Source organism: Leucoraja erinacea, chromosome 5 (assembly GCF_028641065.1).
Source record: "Leucoraja erinacea ecotype New England chromosome 5, Leri_hhj_1, whole genome shotgun sequence".
Taxonomy (NCBI): domain Eukaryota; kingdom Metazoa; phylum Chordata; class Chondrichthyes; order Rajiformes; family Rajidae; genus Leucoraja; species Leucoraja erinaceus.
This window is the reverse complement of record NC_073381.1, coordinates 83,893,107-83,920,426: the sequence shown is the minus strand read 5'-3', so window position 1 is coordinate 83,920,426 and position 27,320 is coordinate 83,893,107. Positions and strand designations below refer to the sequence as shown.

The following is a 27,320-nucleotide window of genomic DNA, read 5'->3' as shown; positions in this document are numbered from 1 at the left end:
CTTAACGGGCTTGCCCCCACATATATCACAAATCTGCTTACCCACCATACCACCTCCAGGTCCCTCAGATCGGCCGACTTGGGGTTACTGACCATCCCACTGTCTAGGCATAAGCTCTGGGGTAACCGCGCTTTTGCGATTGCAGCACCTAGACTGTGGAACAGCATCGCCTCTTCCCATCAGAACTGCCCCGTCCATCAACTCTTTTTAGCCTAGACTTAAAACTTATATCTACTCTCAAACCTTTCTTGATGTCCTCTGAGGGAGCGCTGTATGTATGTATTTATGTATGTATTGTTGATTTATGTACCACTGTCTTGTAGCACGTTAGTGCCTGCACTACTGTTAAGCACTTTGGTCAACGAGAGTTGTTGTTAAATGTGCTATAGAAATAAAATTGACGTGACTTGACCCCTTCGTGATCTGCACCTCAAATAAATCTCTCGCAGGTTCTTCCCACGGCCACCAGATGGCGGCAGAGGGTCAATTCAGTTCCACTAATGACATTGGTATTGATTTACCCTTGTAGGCAGCGAGATACAGTGAAAAATAATGTATGATTGCTATCCAGACAAACCATACTATACGTGTATACAATCAAGCCATACATAAATACAACAGGTTGTGCCTGGAGAAAAATACTAGAGTGCAGAATATTATGTTATAATGTCAGGTTCACAATGTGGTCAGGAGACCGGTATTACACCCTTGGCTTATGAGAGGACCATTCAGTCGTCTGATAGCAGCAGGGAAGTAGCTGTTCCTGAATTGGCACATACTTCTGTATCTCTGTCTGACAGTTGAGAGGAGGGAATGACCTCCTCTCAATTTATTATGATGTGAATTTATTATGGGGAACAAGGAAATGGCAGATGAGTTGAATAGGTACTTTGGATCTGTCTTCACTAAGGAGGACACAAACAATCTTCCTGATGTAGTAGTGGCCAGAGGATCTGGGGTGACAGAGGAACTGAAGGAAATCCACATTAGGCAGGAAATGGTGTTGGATAGACTGATGGGACTGAAGGCTGATAAATCCCCAGGGCCTGATGGTCTGCATCCCAGGGTGCTTAAGGATGTGGCTCTAGAAATTGTGGATACATTGGTGATAATTTTCCAATGTTCTATAGATTCAGGATCAGTTCCTGTGGATTGGATGTTATCCCACTTTTTAAGAAAGGCTGGAGAGAGAAAACGGGGAATTATAGACCAGTTAGCCTGACATCGGTGGTGGGGAAGATGCTGGCGTCAATTATAAATAATGAGATAGCCGCACATTTAGATAGCAGTAACAGAATCGGTCCGAGTCAGCATGGATTTACGAAGGGGAAATCATGCTTGACTAATCTTCTGGAATTTTTTGAAGATGTAACTGGGATAATGGACAAGGGAGAGCCAGTGGATGTAGTGTACCTGGACTTTCAGAAAGCATTTGATAAGGTTCCACATAAGAGATTAGTGGGCAAAATTAGGGCACATGGTATTGGGGGTAGAGTGCTGACATGGATAGAGAAGTGGTTAGCAGACAGGAAACAAAGAGTAGGGATTAACGGGTCCCTTTCAGAGTGGCAGGCAGTGACTAGTGGGGTACCGCAAGGCTCAGTGCGACTGCAGCTATTTACAAAATACATCAATGATTTGGATGAAGGGATTCAAAGTAACATTAGCAAATTTGCAGATGACACAAAGCTGGGTGGCAGTGTGAACTGTGAGAAGGATGCTATGAGAATGCTGGGTGACTTGGACAGGTTGGGGAGAGTGGCAGATGGGTTTAATGCGGATAAATGTGAGGTTATCCACTTTGGTAGCAAAAACAGGAAGGCAGATTACTATCTAAATGGCGTCAAGTTGGCAAAAGGGGAAGTACAACGGGATCTGGGGGTCCTTGTACATCAGTCTATGAAAGTAAGCATGCAGGTACAGCAGGCCGTGAAGAAAGCGAATGGCATGTTTGCCTTTATAACAAGAGGAATCGAATATAGGAGCAAAGAGGTCCTTCTGCAGTTGTACAGAGCCCTAGTATTGTGTGCAGTTTTGGACCCCTAATTTGAGGAAGGACATTTTTGCTATTGAGGGAGTGCAGCGTAGGTTTACAAGGTTAATTCCCGGGATGGCGGACTGTCATATGCTGAGAGAACGGAGCAGCTGGGCTTGTACACTCTGGAGTTTAGAAGGATGAGAGGGTATCTCATTGAAACATATAAGATTGTTAAGGGCTTGGACACACTAGAGGCAGGAAACATGTTCCTGATGTTGGGGGAGTCCAGAACCAGGGGCCACAGTTTAAAAATAAGGAGTAAGCCATTTAGAATGGAGAAGAGGAAACACTTTTTCTCACAGAGAGTGGTGAGTCTGTGGAATTCTCTGCCTCAGAAGGCGGTGAAGGCAGGTTCTCTGGATGCTTTGAAGAGAGACCTAGATAGGGCTCTTAAAAATAGCGGTCAGGGGATATGGGGAGAAGGCAGGAATGGGGTACTGATTGGGGATGATCAGCCATGATCACATTGAATGGCGGTGCTGGCTCGAAGGGCCAAATGGCCTACTCCAGCACCTTTATCTATTGTCCTCTAAAGGATCCTCGATTATGTTGGCTGCTCTCCCGAGGCAGCATGAAGTGTAAATGGAGTCGATGTCGGGTGAGGGGACACTGGTTGTGTGATGGGAGTGGACTGCATCCACAACTCTGCAATTTCCTGTCGTTATGGGTAGAAATGTTCCCAAACCAAGCTGTGATCTAGCGGCTAGTGGAATCAAGGGATATGGGGAGAAGACAGGCACGGGTTCTTGATTGGGGACGATCAGCCATGATCACAATGAATGGCGGTGCTGGCTCGAAGGGCCGAATGGGCTCCTCCTGCACCTATTTTCGATGTTTCTATGATGCATCTCGATAAAATGCTTACTACAGTGCATCCAAGAGTCTTTGGAGACATGCAGAACTTTTTTTGTCTTTCTTGGCTTAGTTTTCTCAAAGATGCTCCATTTTATAATAGATTTGGTTTTTGTAGATTCTGTCGAAGAAATTTGGTTTTCTGATTGCATGCGAATCATCACATTAATCCCATTCCTTGTGACTATTCTCCCCACAGTCCCCTCAACTTGCTCCCAGATGCCACCACCACTCGCCCACACACTGGGGGCAATTTACAGCAGCCAATTAACCCACAGCGCTATCCTATGGTATTGGATTATTAATGACACAGGTACTGAGACACAGTGAAAACAATATGTTTTGCGTGCTATCGAGTCAGTAATTCTGACGGTCTTAGAATAGAATAATTATAGTAGGTGTAAGGAGATGGGTTGGGACCATGGACAATGCAATAGGTATAAGGAAATGAACTGGGCCCACAGAGGGTCACGCTCTGGCACCATCTTGCCCCGAATGGGGCGAATGTAAGAAATCCTCCCAGCGCTCCTGTACATGGGGACCTCCTCCTCGGGCCATGAGAAGACTGGATATAGAGCAACAACTTACCGTGCAGGAGACAATCCTGGTTCGAAGTGTGTGGACTGTCATCAAGTGTGGACCGTCATCCATGTGTATGAGCTCTGCCCACTGTGTGTCAGGGACTGGCGCTGTCGAATTGATTGAGGTCAACAACAATGTTGTATTTACACCAAGACACAAGTGCTGGAATAACTCAGCGGGTCAGGCAGCATCTGTGGAGAATATGGACAGGTGACGTTTCGGGATGGGACCCTTCTCCACCTCTCCATGTACCCCAGAGATGCTGCCTGACCTGCTGAGTTACTCCAGCACTTTTGTCTTTTTTTTAAATATAAACAAACATCTGTAGTTCCTTATTTCTACATTTTGTATTTACACAGCATGTCTTGCAAGAAGACACCCAACGGTTGGGTTGCCAACTTTCTCACTCCCAAATAAGGGACAAAAGGTCAAAATACGGGACAAATCGTTGACAGACTCGGCCGTGGCTGGGTGAATGATGAGTTAGTGGGCCCGGGTGCTGGACTGCACACAAAGCCCAGCCGGTGGGACAGCTGGGGAGTTTCGGCAAAGTCCAGCATCCCCATACAAGTCATGAACCGATGATCAGCCATGAGAAGGGGAGGGGGTGGTGGTGGTGTCAGCGGTAAGCGAGGGCCGGGTGAGGCGCTGCTGCTCCTCCTGCTCCACTAGGTCGGGACGGGTGAGGCGGGGCCGCAACAGCCCTTTGCTCCGACCCAACGCCTCCCCTCCCCTCCTCCTCGACCCGAGTTACAGCACTCAAATACGGGACAAGGTCGGTCCCGCACAGGACAGACCAATTTAGCCCCAAATACGGGATAGCTGCCACTCTAAACCCCACTCTCCACTCTGATGCGACACAGGTTTGAGATGTTGCTCTGAATTAAATTAATGAGCAGCCCCAGTAAATCTCCCCCTGAAACTGGGATTCTGACAATATTGGGGCTTCCTGATGTCCAGAAAATGCAGGATTTGTGTTCCTGGATTAAAATCCCTGCTCTCCCGCACGGTTTGCAATGAATGTGGGAGCTCTGAGGGAAAGGGCTCTGCTGCATTGACAACGACACACGCGAATCAACCCACGAAATGGCCACAGGAAGAAAAGTGAGGCACAAAATGGAGGCCGGTGGCCCCACAGCTACTGGGCCTGAAGTAAGCTTCTCCTCCACCAGGGGGAGCACAGTGCACCGGCCGGACAGCCTGTAGTCTGACTGCAGCTTCGGCAATACAACTGCATTGCTCCTTTTCACAAAATTATAATTATTGCATTAGCAAAATTATTTACGCAAAGATACATGCACACAAAGGTCATTAAAGTGGAGATGAGGCACAATATTGAAATCTCGCCCTTGAAGGGGAAGCCGAGTCTTGGTTTCTTGGTCCTCCAAAATATTCCAAATGGAATTTAAACTGGAGGTGGTGGAGGGAGGACTTAAGCCAGAAAGGGTTATTGGGAGTCTGCTTATTTTTAGGGCAGAGTAAGATGGATTACTGGGGACAGGCAGCAATGGGAAGTGGATCGTACAGTAAGATCAACTGTGACTTTATTAAATGGCAGGGCAACCTTGAGGAGCTGGGTGATCTGTTTCTAATTTGCATGATTCACTATAACAGTGGCAATGTTTCTCAAATACCTCATGGACTGTGAAAGGCCCTGGGATATACCCCAGGTGTAAAAGGCACTACAGAAATGCAAACATCTAGCAAACTAGTTGTTTCAGAGTAAATGGGGAGTTCCCTACATTGTCTGCAGGATGGATGTGAATGCGCTGGAGAGTGCAGGTGAGGTTCACAATCTTTGTTCACAAGGGTGTGAATACCTGCCCTGGATTGGAGGATTTTAGTTATGGGGAGAGATTGCATGGGCTGGACTTTTTTTTCCCGGGAGGGAAGGACACGGGGGGGGGGGGGGGGGGGAGGGGGACCTGATGGAATAGGCAACGTTATATGAGGCATAGATAGAGCAGATATATTTCCCCATGGGGCAGGTATCAGGCGAGGGGAATGAGTTTCAAAAGAGATCCGAGACACGCTTTTTTAAACTCAGATATAAATTGATAATCGGAACTCGTTCTCAGAAATGAAATCAATTGCGATCATCGTGTTTCAAAGACACTTAGGCTTGCACTGAAATTGGCATGGCATGGAAGGCTACAGTGCGGGGAAATGGGATTAGAGCAGATCGGCAATAAAATTGCCGAATGACCAGTTTCTGTGCTGCCCCACCCTTTATGAGGTGTGGAAATCAGAAGTATCCCAGCAGGATTAGATTACAGTAAAGGAGCCTGCATTTCAAGCTCGCAGCAACTCATGGTCTCAACCCTAAACGTCACCTATTCCTTCCCTCCATAGATGCTGCCTCACCCGCTGAGTTTCTCCAGCTTTTTTTTGTCTATCTTCGATTTTTCCAGCATCCGCAGGTCTTTCTTAAACAAGTCATGCACCTCAGTCTGTTTCAAGATTCCCCACCCAGCCCGGCATTTCCCTTCCCCCCCCATTGCCTCGGAAGCGGCAAACACACATTGTTCTCGCTGCTGCTCCGCAAGAGGGAGTGAAGCCGCAGTGAGACGGAGGAGAGCGAGGTTTGCTGCAAAAATACTAGAGCAAGAGCCTTCTTTGATCTTTGGTTTGCTGTGCGCTGCTGCAGGGGGAGGGGAGAGGCGGCTGGGATTGGGCGGTTGGAGTCCTCGGCCAAGCATGGAGTGGGGGGAGGGGCAAAGACAGGGCTTCAGAGCGGGAACTGCAGGAGCGGGAAGCATAATTCACACAAAGGACCTGGATAGTTTAGTTTATTGTAGGGGGCGGGGAGAGGGGATACAAACTCGGGGGTAGATCTGTGGATATATCCATGCGTGACCGGGCAGGGGAAGTACAGGGCTCCTGTCCCGGTTATCTCTTTACCATGCTATATAAAAGCCTGCCTTGTGGTCCTAAGCTTGCAGGAATGAACATGTTCTGCATTCAGTCAGTGCAGTTTAAAAGAAAGTCCCCCAGGACTTCCTGAATTCTTCTGGGAAGCCTGTTTTGCCTTAGTCACAGGAAACAAAGGCTCCACGTGTCAAGCAAGGACTTACCTGATCTCTCCAGTAAAAGGTGTTCTCAGTACTAGCCAATTCTGCACTAGGTCAGTCATTATATAATTACAGTAACATAGTTTTTCTTTCCTCACTGCCTGGTCGCTACGGTCTTTGCGTTCAGTTTTTACGTGTTCCATAGTTTTCACTTCAACCACCCTGATTTATCTACGAACAGTTTCCATTCTTCGTAAAAATCTTGCCCCGCATACCACCTTCAAACGTTTCCCTTCTGACCTGAAAGCCACGCTCTGTCATTTACATTCCCAACCTAGGAAAAAAAGATTGTAGTGTCTACCCTAACTGCAACTCACAATTTTATATACTTCTATCAGGTCTCCCCTCAACTTCTGACATTCCAGAAGCAATCCATGTTTGTGCCAAACTCTTCCTATAGTATACACTTGACACTTTCTTTACCACTCCATCTACTTGTCTTGCCATTTCAGGGAGCAATAGACTTGGACACCAAGATCCCTTCCAACATCAATGCTGTTATGGGTCTTGCCACTAACGGTATACTTTCTCCATTCAACCTCCCAAAGTGCAACACATCACACAAGCTCAGAATAAATTCCACCTGCATCTCTCTGACCATACCTGTTATTGATCTAAATCTCACTGGATCTTTTGATAGCCTTCCTCACTGTTGGCAACTCCACCAATTATAGCGTTGTCTACAAAATTACCAGTGAAACCACGGACATTTACATCCAAAACATTTATTTATGTCACAAACAAACAACAACGGTTTTAGCACAGATCCTTGCGGAACACCGATCACACCCTCCAGCCAGAATAACACCCTTCCATCACAAACATGTCTTCTGTTGATAAACCAGTTCTGAATCCAGGCCGCCAGGTCACCATGGATGCCATGCATCTTAAGCTTCTGGATCAGCCTACCATGAAGGACTACAACCCTATCCTCATCAAACGCCTTTATCTACTTCACAAAAAACTCGATCAGGTTAGTAAGACATAGCCTACCGCAGACAAAGCTATGCTGGCTGTCCCCAATTAGCCCATTCTCCTCCAAATTCAAGTAAATCATATCCCACAGAATTTCTCTCCCATAGCCAAGCCTATAATTTCCTAGATTATTTTTACTTCCCCTGAACAAAGGAAAAACATTGGCTACTCTTCAGTCCACTCAATAACATGGGCTTTATCCAACTTAATGGTTTTCCAAGAGACCGAACACCACCTCTTCCTTGATCACAAGCTACCCAAGTCTTCTCTGTACTGATCTCACTACCCTCCACATGCTTGGTGAATAGCAAGGTACTCGCTTAGAACCTCACCTACATTCTTCTAAAAGCAAAAATTCCTTCATCTATCCATAAATGGTCCTACATACTCACTAGTGTCCCTATTGTTTTTAAATTTGCATATAAAAATCCTTGGACTTCTTTAAAATTCTACTTGCCAATGACATTCATGCCTCCTTTTGGCCTTTCTAATTGCCTGCTTGAATTCAGTCTGTAGAAGGACCGTTGCACTATTTCTGTTTAAAACCCTCTTGATTCAGTCCAAAGCAGGGTTTCAACTCGAAACATTGTCAGTCCATTTCCCACCAGATGCTGCCTGAGAGGCCGAGTTGCACCAGCAGTTTCACTTTTACTTAAGATTTCAATATCCAGTTTCTGTGCCACCAGGGGTAATGGAGGAGCAGGAAGAGAAGCTAAGGCATGTGAATCTGTAGCTACATCTGGAGAGACACAAATCCGTCAAAGTGTCATTGATTTTGCCAGCGTATGGAAATGCAAGTTATAATCACCCACTTTGTATGAAGTTAATTTTATATCAATGGGACGATGGTGGAGAAAGTAAAAAACTTCAAATTCCTGGGCGTACATATTTCCGAAGATCTTTCCTGGACTCAGCACACTGATGCAATTATAAGGAAAGCACATCAGCGCCTCTACTTCCTGAGAAGATTACGGAGAGTTGGTATGTCAAAGAGTGTTCTCTTGAACTTCTACAGGTGCACAGTAGAGTGCATATTGACTGATTGCATCATGGCCTGGTTCAGCAACTTGAACATCCAAGAGCAGAAAAGACTGCAAAAAGTTGTGAACACGGCCCAGTCCATCACCGGCTGACCTCCCCACCATCAAAGGGTTTATCAGAGTCGCTGCCTCAAAAAGGCAGCCAATATCATCAGAGACCCACACCATCCTGGACTCACACTCATTTCACCACTGCTATCGGGAAGAAGATACAGAAGCCTGAAAACTGTAACGTCCAGATTCAAGAACAGCTTCTTCCCTACAGCCATTAGGCTCTTAACAGCCATTAGGCTCTTAAACACTACAACCTCTGAACTGCAATAGACTATTTATTATTGCACTGTTTTGTTTGTTTTTTGAGTATGTATGTATAAGAATATCTGGAACATTTGACAATAAAACACTCTTGACTCTTGAGATTAGTCAATACGAAAACACTTTATTCTTGCAATATATTTACACATACAGATAACAATACCTTGGAATCACAAGTCCATCCCAGTTTATGAACGTCTGACTCGTGTACAGTCTGTACATATGAATGGGTTACAAACAGTTCACAAGAGCAGAACACTGTTGTAACCTGGTGATGACATGTACGAGTTCTGATGAAAGGTCATCAATCCGAAACAACTCGTGGATATTGCCCGATTTGCTGCATATTTCCATCATATTATTTTTATTTGTATTGAAATTATGGACCATTATCAGACAATCAGTGTAATTGTCATTGTCCTCCCATTAATTTGCAGTGCAGGGAGATCATCGCTAAACCAAGTCAGTGACTCTCCAGTTCTGTCAGATTCAATGGGTGCTCAGGAAGGAGCACACCATTCCCATTGTCCAGAGCCACCAAAGCCAGTCAACAAGTGTGAAGCTCAGTCTACTTGTACCGCATCCAGTTCATTCAGAAATCTTCTACATTTTGTTATCAGGACTTTCATGGCTTCAGACACTAACACGTCTGGTGGAAGAATTCCAGTTGATTCTACTGAAACTTTAAAGATAAAGAAGCTTAGTGGACAGCAACATCCCAGGAAATTGGGAAAAGCCAAGGCAACTGATGTTTTTAAAAGGATAACCTAGCTCCCATTGCCCAAAAGTTGAACTTGCCGACTTCTCGAACCTTCCCCATTCTGTGTGAACAAACATAACTGTACATGGAAGGGAGGCTGTTACATCCAAAGTCACTCACCCCGGGTTCCGATGGACAACATCCCACCACAGAATCAACGAATCTCCCTCTGTTCCAGCACTCACACAAACCTTTTTTCAACCAAGTTGCTGGCTACATACCCCTCATTTGTATTAAAATAAAAATTGTAAATGCTGGAATTCTAAAATTAGACACAAAATTCTAGAAACAGTTAGAGAATGAAGTGTTATGTTTCAAGTAGTGGAGAAAGTAGGGTAAGGGTGGATCAGGTAAAGGGAATATATCTGATGGGGTTGCCATAGGGATCTGATTAGCTTGGATCACCTCTGCAACCATTCTCCTTCCCACCTAAAATATTAATTCCCTTTCCTCAGACGCTACCTGCCCATGTCAAACAATTTGTGTCCTTTGTATTGAGTGGTGTAACATTGATCTTGAAAAGTACCATAAGAATCTTTATTACTTGAAGAGACAGTCAAAATCAATGTGCAACTGATTACAAAGGGCTTTGACCCAAAATTGGATTTGTTTCTCTCTCTCTCGATAGATTCTGCCAAACTTGTTGAATATGTCCAGCATCTGGTTTTATTGGGTTCCCTTTGGCATGGGGAGGTGGTTTGGTGAGGATGGAAAGAGGTGGGGGATGGCGACAACTCGATCTACTCCAGCTGAACTCTACAGCCAGTGAGCAGTCCAACAGTTGTATACACCACAGGGTGCCTAGTCCAACAGTTGTCTACACCACAGAAAAGGAGCCCAGTCCAATTCCTGTTGTCCACACTATGGGAAGAGTCCAGTAGAGATCCAATTATCTACATTGTGCGATGGAACCAAGTCCAGATCCAGTTGACTCCACAATGGGATGATAACTCAATGCGGTTTCAATCTCTACACGGTGGGTAGGGTGTCCAGACCAATTCTGTGCACCACAGACAGAGCAGCTACACAATTAACTCAAAATATTCCCAAACCCAAAATATACTTGCCTTTCATTGCTCGACATTCCTAAAATAACCCTCCCTCAAACCACAGCATGTACTTACAGATGTAATGATCTCGAACTCTACCAAGACGGACAAGGTTTTTAAGGTCATCATGCCGGAATATCTCCCGACTGCAGGTGTCCAAACGAGAGTTCACAACTGTGGCAAATTTTCTTCCTAAGGCCAGAGGGACAAGTGAGTTCTCAATTCCCGGTCAGAGACAATATTATATATCAGACTAGACACCAATGTAATCTTATTCCTGTTTATTTGTTTCAAAAGTTAATAAGCCCTGGCTAAGAGTGTACCAGTTGGAAAATTGCATCAATATAGCATAGATAAAATAGGGTTTCCCTAATTTATATCACTATGTGGGAACATTGAAATCAGTAAATTTGGTGAGGCAAGACTCAAACCTCAGAATGGTTACTTTCTTTTAAATCAATGAGCTGACTCATGACTCAGTACAAATCTCAGACTTTATGCAGAACCTATAATAAGACAGTCAGTCCAACAGTCTTGCATCCTACTTAGAAAAACATAGAAAAATATGTGCAGGAATTGGCCATTCGGCCCTTCGAGTCAGCACTGCCATTCAATATGATCATGGCTGATCATCTAAAATCAGTACCCATTCTTGCTTCCCCCCCCCCCCCATATCCCTTGATTCCGTTAGCCCTAAGAGTTAAGTCTTAAAAAAAAACCATCTAGTGAATTGGCCTCCACTGCCTTCTGTGGCAAAGAATTCCACAGATTCACAATCTCTGGATAAAAATGATTTTCCTCATCTCAGTCCTAAATGGCCTACCCTTATTCTTAAACTGTGACCCCTGGTTCTGGACTCACCCAGCATCGGGAACATTTTTCCTGCATCTAGCCTGTCCAATCCTTTAAGAATTATATGTTTCTATAAGATCTCCTCTCATCCTTCCAAATTCCAGTGAAAACAAGCCCAGTTGACCCATTCTTTCATGATATGTCAGTCCCGCCATCTCGAAAATTAACCAGGTGAACCTTTGCTGCACTTCCTCAATAGCAATAATGTCCTTCCTCAAATTAGGAGACTAAAATTGCACACAATATTCCAGGTGCAGTCTCATCAGGGCCCTCTACAACTGCAGGACCTCCTTGCTCCTATAAACTCAAATCCTCTCGCAATGAAGACCAACATGCCATTTCCTTTCTTCACTGCCTGCTGTACCTGCATGCTTACTTTCAGAGACTGATGTACAAGCACACCCAGGTCTTGTTGTACCTCCCATTTTCCTAATCTGACACCATTCAGCTAATAATCTGCCTTTTGTACCTCACATTTATCCACATTATACTGCATCTTCTCCTTCACCCAATCTATCCAAGTCACCCTGCAGCCTCGTAGCATCCTCCTGATAGTTCACACTGCCACCCAGCTTTGTGTCATCTGCAAACTTGGAGATGTCATATTTAATTCTCTCGTCTAAATCGTTAATATATATTGTAAATAACTGGCAGGGCTCGAAATTAGCCATTGCCCAGTTGCCAATGGCAACCTAGTCCCGCTGGGCAACCTAAAAGCCGTGCCATTTTGCCCGGCTTGGCAAGCACCCGGGATACCTATCGTTTAATTCTGAGCAGGCCGCCTCTCCATCTCTCGCTCTCTGTCTCTCTGTCATTCTCAGTCTCTGCCCGCCACCCGTATCCGGGCCGCCGGGTCTCCACGCTCTCCTCATCCGCCAGCACGGCAGGCCGCCTTACACATGTGCACAACCGTGGCCAGCACCAAACATCCTATAGCGAGGATCTTTGGCCAGCACATCATTGGCCGTGGTTGTGCGCATGTGCCGCCCTGCACATGCGCACTGCCACTGGTCGGCGTCGGCCACTTTCTCCCTCCCTTTGCATTGTGGGAGATTTGACCGCCATTGCTGTGCAGTCGCAGCCTCGCTGCGACCGCTGAAAACCCACGCTGGAATCACTCGCTGGAGCCTTGCATTGTGGGAGATTTGACCGCCATTGCTGTGCAGTCGCAGCCTCGCTGCGACCGCTGAAAACCCACGCTGGAATCACTCGCTGGAGCTGGAGTAACTCCCTGGAGTAACTCTTGCTTCTTGGTTTCCTGGTCCTCCAAAAATATTCAACATGGAATTTAAACAGGAGTGGATCCACCACCACCAAACACTGAAAAATAACAGCCTAATGCATTTTATGTGTTTATTTATTGTGTATATATATATGGTCTATGGTATATAGACGCACTGAACTTTTATCTCCTGTTCTGTATTATGTTTACATATTCTGTTGTGCTGGCAGCAAGCAAGAATTTCATTGTCCTATGTGGGACACATGACAATATAACTCTCTTGTCTCTTGACTTGGACTTAAGCAAAAAAGGGTTCTTCGGGGAAAAAAAAGAGCTACCTTAAATTTACTTGCGTCTGGTTGGGTACCTATAGTAGGGTGAAGACTATTCCATGCTTTAATTGTGCGGGGAAACTCCATGGAGCAGCCGGCATCTCTGGATAGAAGAAATTGTGTGACGTTTCGGGTAGTGACCCTCCTTTAGATTTCCTCTGGTTTTAGTGTTTTTGTAATTGTAATTGTAATTGTAAATCTTTATTGTCATTTCCTGAGTATTCGCATACCCAGAGGAAACAAAAAAACGTTGCTCAACCAGTGTCCATTCAGTTTGCATTAAAAAATAAATAGGAATTAAATTAAAAAATACTGTCATGGATATTTAACAAATTGGTGAACGTTTCAACAGCCGTTCCGACCCTTCGGCACAAGATTTACTCTGGTTTGGGTGTTTTTGCGTTTACTTTAAGGGGGCAAAGTCCATTTAACAGTCTTATAGCCTGTGGGAAGAAGCTGAGGAGCATCCTGCTGGTTTTGCAGCTAATGCTCCTGTACCTCTTCCCAGATGGGAGGATGGAGAAAATGTCATGCGATGGGTGGTAAGGGTCTTTGATGATGGAGATGGCTTTTTAGTTTTAGTTTAATTTAAAGATACAGCGTGGAAACAGGCCCTTCGGCCCACTGAGTCCACGCCGACCACCGATCACCCATACACTAGTTCTATCCCACACATTAGCGACGCAAGTCAAGAGTCAAGAGTGTTTTATTCTCTCACGTCCCAGTCAGAACAATGAAATCCTTACTTGCAGCAGCACAACAGAATATGTAAACACAGTACTCTGTAAACACTGTTATAAACGAGAAAACAAAACAGTGTATTACATATGAATATATAACTATACACACACACACACACACACACACACAATTTCCCTCCTGGGATTAATAAAGTTCTATCGTATAGTATCGTGTGTGTGTAGGAAAGAACTGCAGATGCTGGTTTAAACTGAAGATAGACACAAAAAGCTGGAGTAACTCAACAGGTCAGACAGAATCTCTGGACAAAAGGAAAATATTACATTTTGGGTTGGGTCTGAAAAAGGTTCCTGCACACCTTTGGAATTTGGAAGGAAACAAGAGCACCCGGAGATAACCCATGCGATCAAAGGGAAAAGGAGCAAGCTCCATACAGACAGCACCCATATTCAGGATCAATTCTGGGTCTCTGGCAATTTTAGGCAGCAACTTTATGGCCAATTAACTTGAACTGAATTAAAACATACAGTACCTGTAAAGGGGAACTTTGCATCACTTAGAGATTTAAGACTGAAAATGGATAGTTTCTATTTTTAGTAACCAAAGTTATCAACGTGTAATTTTTTGTGTGTTGGAAAATAAAATATAGTGGCACAGCTGGTGGACTTGCTGCCTCACACACCAGGGATCTGTGTTCGATCCTGTCCTCGGGCACTGTCTGTGTTGAATTTGCACATTCTCCCTGCAAGCGTGTGGGTTTCCTCCCACATCCCAAAGACGCATTGGCTTTGTAGGTTAACTTGTCTCTGTAAAATTGCCCCTAATGTGTACGGAGTGGGTGAGGAAAGTGGGATAACCGAACTTGTGTGAATGGGTAGACAAAAATGCTGGAGAAACTCAGCGGGTGAGGCAGCATCTATGGAGTGAAGGAAATAGGCGACGTTTCAGGTCGAGACCCTTCGTCAGACTGTGAGGGTGCGGGGGGGTGGGAAGAAGAAAGGAAGAGGCGGAGACTGAGGGAGAGTTGGGAAGCGGGGAGAAAGCAGCGACTACCTGACATTGAAGAAGCCAATTTTCATACCGCTGGGGTGTAAACTGCCCAAGCAAAACGGTGGGCCTCACTCTGGCCATGGAGGAGGCCCAGGACAGAAAGGTCAGATTCGGAATGGGAGGCGGAGTTGAAGTGCTGAGCCACCGGGAAATCAGGTTGGTTATTGCGAACCGAGAGGAGGTGTTAGACAAAGCGATCGCCAAGCCTAAGCTTGGTCTCACCGATGTAGAGCAGCTGACACCCAGAGCAGAGGATGCAATAGATGACGTTGGAGGAGGTGTAGGTGAACCTCTGCCGCACCTGGAAAGACAGCTTGGGTCCTTGAATGGAGTCAAGGGGGGAGGTAAAGCGACAAGTGTAGCATTTCCTGTGGTTGCAAGGGAAAGTGCCAGGAGAGGGGGCGGTTTGGGTGGGAAGGGACGAATTGACCAGGGAGTTACGAAGGGAGCAGTCTCTGCAGAAAGCCGTCAGGGGAGGAGATTGGAAGATGTGGCCAGTGGTGGGATCCCGTTGGTAGACAAAGCTGGAGAAAATCAGCGGGTGATGCAGCATCTATGCAGCGAAGGAATAGACGATGTTTCGGGCTGAGACCCTTCTTCAGACTGATGTCGGGAGGGGGGGGGGGGGGGGGAAAAAGAAAGGAAGAGGCAGAGACAGTAGGCTGTGGGAGAGTTGGGAATAGTAGGGGAAGGAGGGAGAAAGCAAGGACTACCTGAGATTGGAGAAGTCAATGTTCATACCGCTGGGGTGTAATCTACCCAAGCGAAATATGAGGTGCTGTTCCTCCAATTTGCTGTTGGCCTCACTCTGGCCATGGAGGAGGCCCAGGACAGAAAGGTCAGATTCGGAATGGGAGGGGGAGTTGAAGTGAAGCGATCGACAAGCCTGCACTTGGTCTCACCGAGGTTGATCATACGCTGAATAATCCAACCAGAATTTTGTTTGGAAGTGGAAAGAAAGAATAGAAATTGCATTCATTGCAACGTGTAAAAAGAGATGAGATACTGTATTGTAATTTTGCTGCATTTCATTGTGGTATATATCATGTCTTGATTGGTGAATATGTTTAGTTTGTGACTTTATTTGGGGTTAACCTGCACTAAAGAAATCAGGAGTAAACAAGATATTATTCTTGCCCTACTTAATGCTGTAAAAAAGTTGCAGCCCATCACAGTTATCCCCCATTAAAGGAGACCTGGTTCATCCTGAATATATTTATATTTGGTAAGACAAAGCTAAATATAAATCACCTCAATAAATTTGAATTATCTCCAACCGTAATTTCAGGCAGCACATCAAATAATAACAGCTTAATATCTCCCATTATTTTAAAATGGAGTCAGGTACTGATCTTTCTCCCACTGGACAAATCCTTCCTTTACACAACCCCCCAATTCTCCAAACTTATACTAAAATCAAATTATTAGAGATGCGACATATCTATAATTTTAAAAAGCTGGAAATATTCAGCAGGTTAGGTCTCATAAGTAGAGAGAGAAGCAGTTATTGACGCAAAACATTTGTGCACAGATGGCATCTTTTCTGTTGAACATTTCCAACGTTTACTTCCATTGAGGCTAACCTTACTGTCCTCTGGTCTAAAGAGTGCTCTTGGATCAAGTACATTACCCTAAAAATCAGAGATTTCATATTCAACTGTGGAATTGACTCACCATTCACAGTCTCAACCTCAATGACACCAGGAGAGAAGCACTGCTTTAATTTATCTGCCAGTTCCTCTTCTACAGGACCCAGTAGAGTTATTTCAGGTAGAAGTCGATAGCTTGCTGTGGCAACAGGAGAGAACTTGGCATGGTCTTTTGCTAGGAAGTGAAATACGAGGGAGATTACATTCATGCACAATGCTGCAGTGCACACCAAAGTTTCATTTGCATTCCTTATCAGGTTGTGACATTTTTATAGCTATGTCTCCCAGACTCAAACTCATCAAGAGAAATTATTTTCTATACATGACCCAATCTCATTTTCTTTTTAATACACTGACTAAAAATTATCCAAAAAAAATCTTAACCTCAATGACACCAGGTGAAATATACTGGTTGTTTCTCTGCCAGTTCCCACTGATTAAGGTATGTGTTGGTCGACTCTCTACTGCTTGCTAGAAAGTAGGGTCTGAGGTTGTTTGTGTTCCCAACAAAGCAGCCAACAGCCCTCTAGCGCTCGTTCCATTTACCCATGGGGAGTGTTGCAAGCAGTGCGATTCTCCCTCCTTTTGACTTACCAATTCCTTTTACACAGTGCACGACCACATCGATTTCCTGCCCTGGGCGGAGTTGAGCGATAAGGATATCATTGTGTACAGGTCGGATTTCAACCTGCCCGAAGAGATCCGCCTGATTCCCAATGGGCACCCACTTCAAGTGCTTGGAATAGACTACAGGACAAATAGAAGAAAGCAAGACTATCCTGTAACTTTGGCAGGACTGAAATACTGGAGCAAATATGATTCACAAAACACCAGTATATCAATAACTGGCACAGTGGCACATCGGTAGAACTGCTCCCTTACATTGCCAGAGACCGGGGTTCGATCCTGACTACGGGTGTTGTCTGTAAGGAGTTTTAACGTTCTTCACGTGACCTGCATGGGTTTTCACCGGGAGCTCCGGTTTCGTCCCACATTCCAAAGACGTACAGGTTTGTAGGTTAATTGGCTTGGAAAAAATTGTAAATTGTCCCTAGTGTGTGTAGAATAGTGTTAATATGCGGGGATTGTTGGTTGGTGCAGAGTCAGTGAGGCGATGGGCCCGTTTTCAAGCTGTATTTCTAAACTAAACTGCAATATAAAACAAAATTACCACACTAGTTAGTGGTCATGTTCAGAACCTAAAAAACCCAATTTATAATTTCCCTTGCTATGAAGAAATAATGCAGTGTCTTCAAGATAACATACTGGGGGTGGGAGATTGCAACCTTCCCTGTTTCGACAAATGCAATCAACCTGCTGTGCACAATCAAATAAGATCAAATGGAACAATTTGTCCTCAAACTTTAGGTTGTGCACGCCTAATGCAAGAAGAAGACGATAACATGCTTCCAGCCAACACCACACTTTGGCTCAGAGTGTATTTTTGTGATTACAATCTACAAAAATCTTTGAAGCATTACGACTGCAGCATTTTCTACAGGTATATGCATTTTGTTGTCTCTGTACTGTACACTGACAATGACAATTAAAATTGAATCTGAATCTGAATCTGAATCTGTACTGGGGAGGGGATAGGGGACCAACATGATTTTTGAAAATCATTTTATACCTGTTGGCAATTGTGTTATTGTCTGGCTCCTGTTGAGAACCAGTTGCAGTCCTTCCTCAACCGCTGGCCATTATTCTTTCAGATGGACCCGAGACTAAGCAAGTAGCTCAGAAAAGCGAAGCGGGGAGGGAGGAAAAAGGCTCCTCCACTCCTTTTCACATCTGGGTTGGGGATCAGAAATTTACATCCAACCAGATCCAGCCCCTGGATTTGATCAGCCAGCCTGCCAACTGCCCCTCACTGGTGCATAATTCCCAGTAACTTCTGTTTTCCCCAGGTTCTAGCAGTTTACTTTCCTCTGACATGGGCCCACAGGCACTAATCACTTTGCTTCAGAAGATTTTGTGAGAGAGCATTAACAGAGAATTTGAAATTTCAGCAAATCCAACTCAGGTCGAGCTTTAGTAAATACATTGCGAAGAAATTCAAAATATCATAACTGAATTTCAGTTCATTTACCTTTATGATTTAAGTACAGTTCTTCAGGGTCTGAAGAGTCTTTCAGTGCTTTAGGGTTTTTGGTACACCTCACCTTCAGGTGGAAATGTAGTGTGTCAATCTCTGTTCCCTCTTCATCCCCTATTGAAATAATAACACACAATCTCTTTAAGAAAGAACTACAGATGCTGGAAAATCGAAGGGAGACAAAAATGCTGGAGAAACTCAGCGGGTGAGGAGCAAAGGAAATAGGCAACGTTTCGGGCCAAAATCCTTCTTCAGACAATCTCTTGTCAGGCTAGGGCATTTCAGCTGCTTCATGTTAAAGCGTGGTCATTTCAGTGAAGCACTTTTTTTATTCCTGTACCCACATTTAACTACAGGCAGGAAGAGAAATGGAAATGCTGGAAATACTCAGCAAGTTTGACACCATCCACGAAGAGAGAAGAGTTAATACAAATGCAAGAGACAGCAGATTCTGGTCTTGAGCAAAAAGCAAACTCAACAGGTAAAGCAGCAGGATACAAAGTGTTGGAATAACTCAGATCAGGCAGCATCTCTGGAGAAGATAGATAGGTGACATTTCGAACCAAGACTCTTCTTCAGACTGAATGGCGAGGGAGGGGAAAGGTAGAAAGAGGACTGAGGCAGGACCAAACATGGCAGGCACTGTCCGCCATGGCCTGCTGGATCTCCCGGTTGCTAGCCATTTAACTCCTCGCACCATTCCCCTACTCTTTCTCTCCTGGGCCCCTTCCATTACCAGAATAAGGCCACACACAAATGGAGGAACAGCACCTCATATGTAGATTACAACCCAACATTATGAACATCGATCTCTCCAACTTTAGGTAACCCCTTACTAAACCCTCCCACAAACTCACCCAACCTCCCTTATTTTTCACTCCCCCCCCCCCCCACCCCACCTCCTCCCGTACCCCACCTATTTGTCCCACAACCCCTCGCCCCTAACTTGCATCTCCCTCGCATCGCAATTCGCAATCCTTCAAACCTGGCTCACACCGTCTGCTTTTATCTCTGCCCTTTGTTTCAACCATCTGCATATCAAAAAACCTGCTTTACCAACCACCTGTCATGCACGGTCCTGCCTCTCTCCTCTTCTAGCTTTCTTCTCGCCTCCCTCCATCGACAATCAGTCTGAAGAAAGTCTTGATCCGAAACGTCACCTATCCATGTTCTCCAGAGATGCTGCCTGACCTGCTGAGTTACTTTTGTGTATTAACCAGCATCTCAGTTCCTTGTTTCCACAGGTGAAGCAGCATCTGTGATGAAATAGACAGCCGACATATTGGGACAAGACCCTTCAAGTTAATCCACTCAAAAATATTAACTGCTTCTCCCTCCATCTGTGCCAGTTTCTGATTTTTAAATTCTCCCTCAAAACATAAACATTCAGTGAAAGGATACCTGAATACCAAGTTTTGCTTTGTGTCTCGTGGATGTTAAATCATATAACAGCTATTCGACACAGTGGGTTTTGTGTACCAGTGTACCAATTACTTCATAACTCACCATAACGCACAACACATAATCCTCCAAAATATCCGCCGCCACCAACGGGATCCCACCATTAGCCACATTTTCCCATCTCCACCCCTTTCTGCCTTCCGCAGACATTTCGCTCTGCAACTCCCTGGTTAACTCATCCCTTCCCACCCAAACCACCCCCTCCCCAGGTACATTCCCCAGTAACTGCAGACGATGCACCGCCTGTTACTATACCTCCTCCCTCGACTCTGTCCAGGGACCCTGACAGCCCTCAGGTTAGGCACTGGTTCACTTGCACCTCTTCCAACCTCATCTACTGCATCCGTTGTTCAAGATGTGGACACATACATCGGCGAGACCAAATGCCGACTGGGCGATCGTTTTGCGGAACACCTTTGCTCAGCCTGCGTGAACCAACCTGATCTCCCGGTTGCTGGACAATTTAATTCTCCTTCCCATTCCTTCACATGCCTTTCTGTCCTCAGTCTCGTCCATTGTCAATGGTCGCACGGACCTGTTCTGTATTTATTTATGCCTACTATATTCTGTTGTTCTGAAGCAACGCAAGAATTTCATTGTCCTATCTGGGACACATGACAATAAACTCTCTTGAATCTCTAATATTGATTTCTCTCACTTCAGGTAGCCCCGGCATTCCCTCTCTATCCCTCCCCCACCCAAGTCGCACTAGCTTCTCATTTTCACCCTAAAAACAGCTTACAATTGTCTGTTTCCTTTATCATCATTACTTTTTTTGCATATCTTTCATGCATTGTTCTTCATCTCTCCACATCACCATCTATATATCTCGTTTTCCTTATCCCTTAAAAGTCTGAAGAAGGGTCTCTACCTAAAACGTCATAGAAACATAGAAATTAGATGCAGGAGTAGGCCATTCGGCCCTTCGAGCCTGCACCGCCATTCAATATGATCATGGCTGATCATCCAACTCAGTATCCCGTACCTGCCTTCTCTCCATACCCTCTGATCCCCTTGGCCACAAGGGCCACATCTAACTCCCTCTTAAATATAGCCAATGAACTAGCCTCAACTACCCTCTGTGGCAGAGAGTTCCAGAGATTCACCACTCTCTGTGTGAAAAAAGTTCTCCTCATCTCGGTTTTAAAGGATTTCCCCCTTATCCTTAAGCTGTGACCCCTTGTCCTGGACTTCCCCAACATCGGGAACAATCTTCCTGCATCTAGCCTGTCCAACCCCTTAAGAATTTTGTAAGTTGTCATCCATTCCTTCTCTCCAGAGATGCTGCCTGTCCCACTGAGTTACTCCAGGTTTTTGTCTATCTTAGTTTTAAACCAGCATCTGCCGTTCTTTCTTACTCATAACTCCATTAACCCCGATTCAATTTAGTGCTGCGCGTTTAGGTTTGCATATTCTTTCTGTGACAACACAGGTTTCCTCCAGCGGCTTCTATTTCTTCCAATACCAAAACATTGACAGGATAATTGGGTACTACAAATTACCCCCAGCAGAGTAATGAGTTTCAAAAATTAAAGAGGAATTACACAGATACATAGACCATAGGTGAAGGAGTAGGCCATTCGACCCTTCGAGCAAGCACCGCCATTCAATGTATTCATAGCTGATCATCCACAATCAGTACCCCGATCCTGCCATCTCCCCATATCCCTTGATTCTGCCCGCTCTAAGAGCTTGCTAGAGTTAGTGGGTATTTGAATGAAAATAGGGCACCATGCTTTTGAGAAGTCCCCAGCATATCTTTTCATGGCTGACACAAAACAACATCCTCACCTGTGCTCCTGTACTCAAATAGTCGTGGGTCTGCTTTGATGGGGATGAGGCCCAGTCTGTGCGCCAAGATTTCATCCTGAACAATGGAGGTGTTGTTGTAGATAAATGCCTTCTCCACAGCCATGGTTGGGACCTAAACAACAGTCAATATCAGAGTCAGAGTCAGAGTCAATTTAATTGTCATTTGGACCCCTGGAGGTCCAAACGAAATGCCGTTTCTGCAGCCATACATTACACACAAATAGACCCCAGACACAACATAATTACATTTAACATAAACATCCATCACATAGCTGTGATGGAAGGCCAAATAAACTCATCTCTCCACTGCACTCTCCCCCCCCCCCGATGTCAGAGTCAAAGTCATAGCCCCCGGCTGCATTGCAAGTTTAATGGATCAAATGCAACAGCAAACAATGTCAAATTGTGCCTTAGTAGTTCTTGAGAGGCTCAATGTAGTTGAGCCACAGTCCTGATTCAACACTCATTCACAGCTGTGCTGAATGGGTTACTCTTGTTAAATTGATGAAGAGCCATAGTTAGGATCTTGTATGCTCCCTCCATTAGGATTTTCTTTGAAGGGAGTTTTGGTCTAGTATCTTTGTTTCAAATTTCACCTTATACAATGGAAATAGGAATAGCACAGAAACAGGCCCTTTGGCCCAACTTGACCAAGATGCCCCAGCTAAGCTAGCCCCATCTGCCTGTACATGGCCGATAACCCCCAAAGCCTTTCCCTATCCACGTACCTGTCTATTTGGCAGGTTGTTCCATACACTTACTATCCTCTGTGAGAAAAGGCTACTCCTCAGATTCGTATTAAACTCGTTACACCTATGTGCTCTCATTTTTAATTCTTGTAGTATTCTTGTGCATTTACCCCATCTGTCCTCTCATATTTTGATACACCTGTAAAATTACTCTTCATTTTCATATCCTATAAGGAATAAGGTCCCAGCTTGCCCCAACTCTCCCTAGTTTAGCCCCTCCAGTTCTGGAAACATCCTCGTAAATGTCTGTATCGACATCCAGCCTCCCACTTGTTTCATATGTGCATTACATCCTGTCCCCCTGTCAATCTAGTTGAAGCCATCCTTGTATAATACTTACACTCCTGCCAACGTTTTGGTTTCCAAAGACGTGCAGGCTTGTAAGTTAATTGGCTTGGTAAATGGAAAAATGGTCCCTAGTGCGTGTAGGATAGTGTTAATGAGCGGGGATCGCTGGTCGGCGGGGACCCGGTGGGCCGAAGGGCCTGTTTCCGTGCTGTATCTCTAAACTAAACAAAATGTTCTTATAGCTGAACCGCTGGATGGAGGAGGCAGATAAGAACTCCTGTTATAATTACTGGAAATGGGAAATTATGCAAAGTATCCATTCTGGTTGACACATGAACACACATAGGCCAGTTAATCTCTCAAACCTATTAAACAGAGATCATGGGTGATCTATGATCCAATGTATAGCTTTGACTACATTTACCCCCAAAAAACTATTGATTTCCAATATACACCATGACTATCAATTGAACTAGTTTAGATGGGCATCTTGATCAACATGGATGAGTTATGGCAAAGGGCCTATTTCCGTGTATCACGGCTCTATTAAAAAATGCGGTATCAATTCTATTTTGCAAAATACGGTTCTAAACTGCCTATGTTGAAGGCAACGTAGTAGAGCTGGATATTGAGATTACATCACCTCAGCAAGCAAGATGCGGCGGAAGGCATTTGCAATAGCGGCATCAATTCCAATCATGTCAAACTCCAAAGTGTCTTCCTCCATTTGTAAAATGTCAATCCTGAAATTCTAATGCAGACAAAGGTCAAATGCCTCTCACTTTACAAGGGACTCGTGATTTTTCACTTCTACCCCTTGGGTAAACAGAGTTGATTCTGGTGTATGCATAGTTTGCAAAGCCAGGCAACAATTTTCTCCACAACCATTAATTGAAAGTGAGTAATGCTGCAAGCAAACTGTTTTTCAGAGGTTCTAAGGTCTTAAATGAAAGGAGCAGAATTAGGCCATGCGGCCCAAGAAGTCTACTCGCCATGCAATCATCTCTGATTTATCTCCCCCTTCTAACCACATTCTCCTGCCTTCTCCCCATAACTCCTGACACCCACAGGGTGGCTACAGAGGCGCAGCGGTAAAGTTGCTGCTTTACAGCGCTTGCAGCACCGGAGACTCGGGTTCGATCCCGACTACGGGTGCTGTATGTATGGAGCATGTACGTTCTCTCCATGACCGCGTGGGGGTTAATTGGCTTGGTGTATGTGTAAATTGTTCCTAGTGTGTGTAGGATAGTGTGGAGCTCGCTGGTCGATGTGGACTTGGCCGGCCGTGGGCCTGTTTCCGCGCTGTATCTCTAAACTAAACTAAAACTGTACCAATCAAGCAACTATCTATCTCTGCCTTGAAAATATCCACTGACTTGGCCTCCACAGACTTCTGTGACAAATAATTCCAGATCCTCCACTTCTCCTTCCTAAAGGAACGTCCTTTAATTCTGGGGCTGTGACCTCTAGACCTAGACTCTCCCACTAGTGGAAATATCCTCTCCACATCCACTCTATACAAGCCCTTCACTGAGGTCCCCCCTCATTTAGCGAGTACAGGCCCAGTGCCGTCAAACACTCATCATATATTCACCTACTCATTCCTGGGATCATTCTTGTAAACCTCCTCTGGACCCTCTCCAGGACCAGCATATCCTTCCTCAGATAATCAAGTTTGCTGATGACGCTGTGGTGGTGGGCCTGATCTCAGACAACGATGAGAAGGCCTACCGGGAGGAGGTGGCTGATCTGGCACTCTGGTGTCAGGACAACAGCCTCCTCTTGAACATCAGAAAAACTAAGGAACTGACCGTGGACTTTAGGAGGGCACATCATCCGAGGACGTACACACCATTGAGGATAAATGGGGATACTGTGGATAGGGTGAGCTGTTTTAAATATCAGGGAGTCCACATCTCTGAGTATATGACATGGACATCACACGCTGCAGCACTCGTAAGGCAAGGCAGCGCCTTTACCACCTCAGGCAATTGAGGAAATTCAGAGTGTCTCCGAGGATCCTGCAGTGCTTCTACTCAGCGGCTGTGGAAAGCATCTTGTCCGGAAATATTACAATCTGGTTTGGGAATTGCTCTGCCCAGGACAAGAAGGCTCTGCAGAGAGTAGTGCGTTCAGTCGAACGCACTATGGGAACTTCACTCCCCCCCCCCTGCAGGAACTATACATCAGGAGGTGTAACTCCAGAGCCAATAAAATCATGGGAGACCGCTTCAACCCCTGCAACGGACTGTTTCAGCTGCAACAGTCAGGCGAACGCCTCCGTTGCCATGCTGTGAGAACGGACAGGTTGAGAAGGAGTTTCTTCCCGGAGGCCATTAGGACTGTAAACTCCTATCTCACCAGGGACTAACTTTTACTGTACCACTCTACTGCTTTTTTTTTAATTGCTGTTTTTTTCCCTTTTTCCTTCCACCCACAATATTTAATATGTAAAAGAATATGTGATTCTGTTCCATTCTGTTTGTAGTTTGTTTGGTTGTTTGTTTGTTTGTCTTTTTGCACAAAGTCTGCGAGCATTGCCACTTTTCATTTCACTGCACATCTCATATGTGTATGTGACGAATAAACTTGACTTGACATGGTACCCAAAACTGCTCACAATACTCCAAATGTAGCCTGACCAGCACCTTATAGAGCCTCAGCATTATATTCCTGTTTTTGTATTCTAGCCCTCTTGAACTAAATGCTGGCATTGGTAGTTATCTGGAATAAGCTGCCAGAGGTGGTAGGTGACAGATATAATTACAAAGTTTAAAAGACATTGGAACAAATACTTTAAGACATGGAAGGTGCAGATGTATTTGGCCTGATGTAGACAAATGGAATTAGTATAGATAAGTATTAGAGTCAGCATTGATGATGTGAGCTGAAAGGACCCCGGTTCTGTGCTGTACGATTTAATGAAGGTATTTCAAGTACTGTTTGGAATCTGCAATTTCTTATGACCCAAGAAGGAGGGAGCACAAGTTTAAGGGGCTCGATGCAGAGGCAGGAGGGAGTATCAACAGAGACCTGTGCGCGACTCCTTGCCCCCATACCTAACTCCACCCCCTGGATACCTGGTTTTCCCACCCCATTCCCCCACCCCCTGGCTACCCCCATACCCCACCCTTCGGGCAGCCCCCGTCCCCCCCCCCCACCCTCTGGCTGTCACTGTCCCCACCCCCACCCTGCCACTGTCCCCACCCCTGGCTGTCACTGTCCCCACCCCCACCCTGTCACTGTCCCCACCCCTGGTTGTCACTGTCCCCACCCCTGGCTGTCACTGTCCCCACCCTGTCCCTGTCCCCACCCCCACCCCCACCCTGTCACTGTCCCCACCCCCCACCCTGTCCCCGCCCCCACCCTGTCACTGTCCCCCCCCACCCCTGGCTGTCAATGTCCCCACCCCCACCCTGTCCCTGTCCCCCCCCCCCCTGTCACTGTCAATGTCCCACCCCCACCCTGTCACCCTGTCCCCCCCCCCACCCCTGGCTGTCAATGTCCCCCACCCCCATCCTGTCACTGTCCCCACCCCCACCTGTCACTGTCCCCACCCCCACCCTGTCACTGTCCCCACCCCCAATGTCCCACCCCCACCCTGCCACTGTCCCCACCCCCACCCTGTCACTGTCCCCACCCCCACCCTGTCACTGTCCCCACCCCCACCCTGTCACTGTCCCCAATGTCCCCCCACCCCCACCCTGTCACTGTCCCCACCCCCACCCCCCACCCCCACCTGTCACTGTCCCCACCCCCACCCTGTCACTGTCCCCACCCCCACCCTGTCACTGTCCCCACCCCCACCCTGTCACTGTCCCCACCCCCACCCTGTCACTGTCCCCACCCCCACCCTGTCACTGTCCCCACCCCCCACCCTGTCACTGTCCCCCACCCTGTCACTGTCCCCCCCCCCCCCCCTGCCACTGTCCCCACCCCCACCCTGTCACTGTCCCCACTGTCCCCCACCCCCACCCCTGGCCCCACCCCCACCCTGTCACTGTCCCCCCCCCCCCCCCTGTCACTGTCCCCCCCCCACCCTGCCACTGTCCCCACCCCCACCCTGCCACTGTCCCCACCCCCACCCTGTCACTGTCCCCACCTTCTCGAAGCGACGCTGGCTCCACGTGTCATCGTAGCCGGGGTAGTTCCCGGGAAAGTCGGTGGTGTGGACCTGAGGGGTTATAAAGAATTAACAGCAGCTACATGACAAATCAGTGGCGACAGCAGCCGAGATCACATGTGAACCATGTTCGCGGGGCGACACACTCACATTGTGGACACTGAACTCCTTGAGAACCACTCGGTTGCGAATCAGCTCGACGTGCTCCCGGCCGCCCGCCATTGCCATTGCGCAGCCGCAGCAGCAGCAGCAGTTCAAACCCGCACGCACAGCGCATGCCCCGCCTCCCAGGGACCGTGGGTCCCG

General features: G+C 46.2%; 2 protein-coding genes across 3 annotated transcripts in view; one reads left to right on the top strand and one right to left on the bottom strand.

Moving 5' to 3' along the window:
• Window positions 1-3,420: 3,420 nt before the first annotated feature.
• The window catches only part of glo1 (glyoxalase 1), a 61,982-nt gene continuing 38,082 nt past the window's right edge, over window positions 3,421-27,320 (top strand). Inside the window, exon 1 of the mRNA XM_055636121.1 lies at window positions 3,421-3,431. The gene's annotated coding sequence lies outside the window, so the exon portion shown is untranslated. The remainder of the gene's footprint in view (window positions 3,432-27,320) is intronic.
• Window positions 8,978-27,301, bottom strand: polr1c (RNA polymerase I and III subunit C). 2 transcript variants are annotated; one of them, XM_055636116.1, is made up of 9 exons: window positions 27,165-27,301; window positions 26,994-27,065; window positions 23,535-23,642; window positions 21,834-21,966; window positions 18,576-18,695; window positions 17,081-17,233; window positions 16,512-16,661; window positions 10,758-10,874; window positions 8,978-9,555 (listed from the first exon to the last, which is right to left on the bottom strand). In XM_055636116.1, exons 1-9 carry the CDS (start codon window positions 27,240-27,242, stop codon window positions 9,437-9,439), a joined length of 1,050 nt encoding a protein of 349 aa, XP_055492091.1. In that variant the 5' UTR covers window positions 27,243-27,301; the 3' UTR covers window positions 8,978-9,436. The 2 variants fall into 2 exon arrangements, with proteins under 2 accessions (XP_055492091.1, XP_055492092.1); XM_055636117.1 differs by lacking the exon at window positions 23,535-23,642.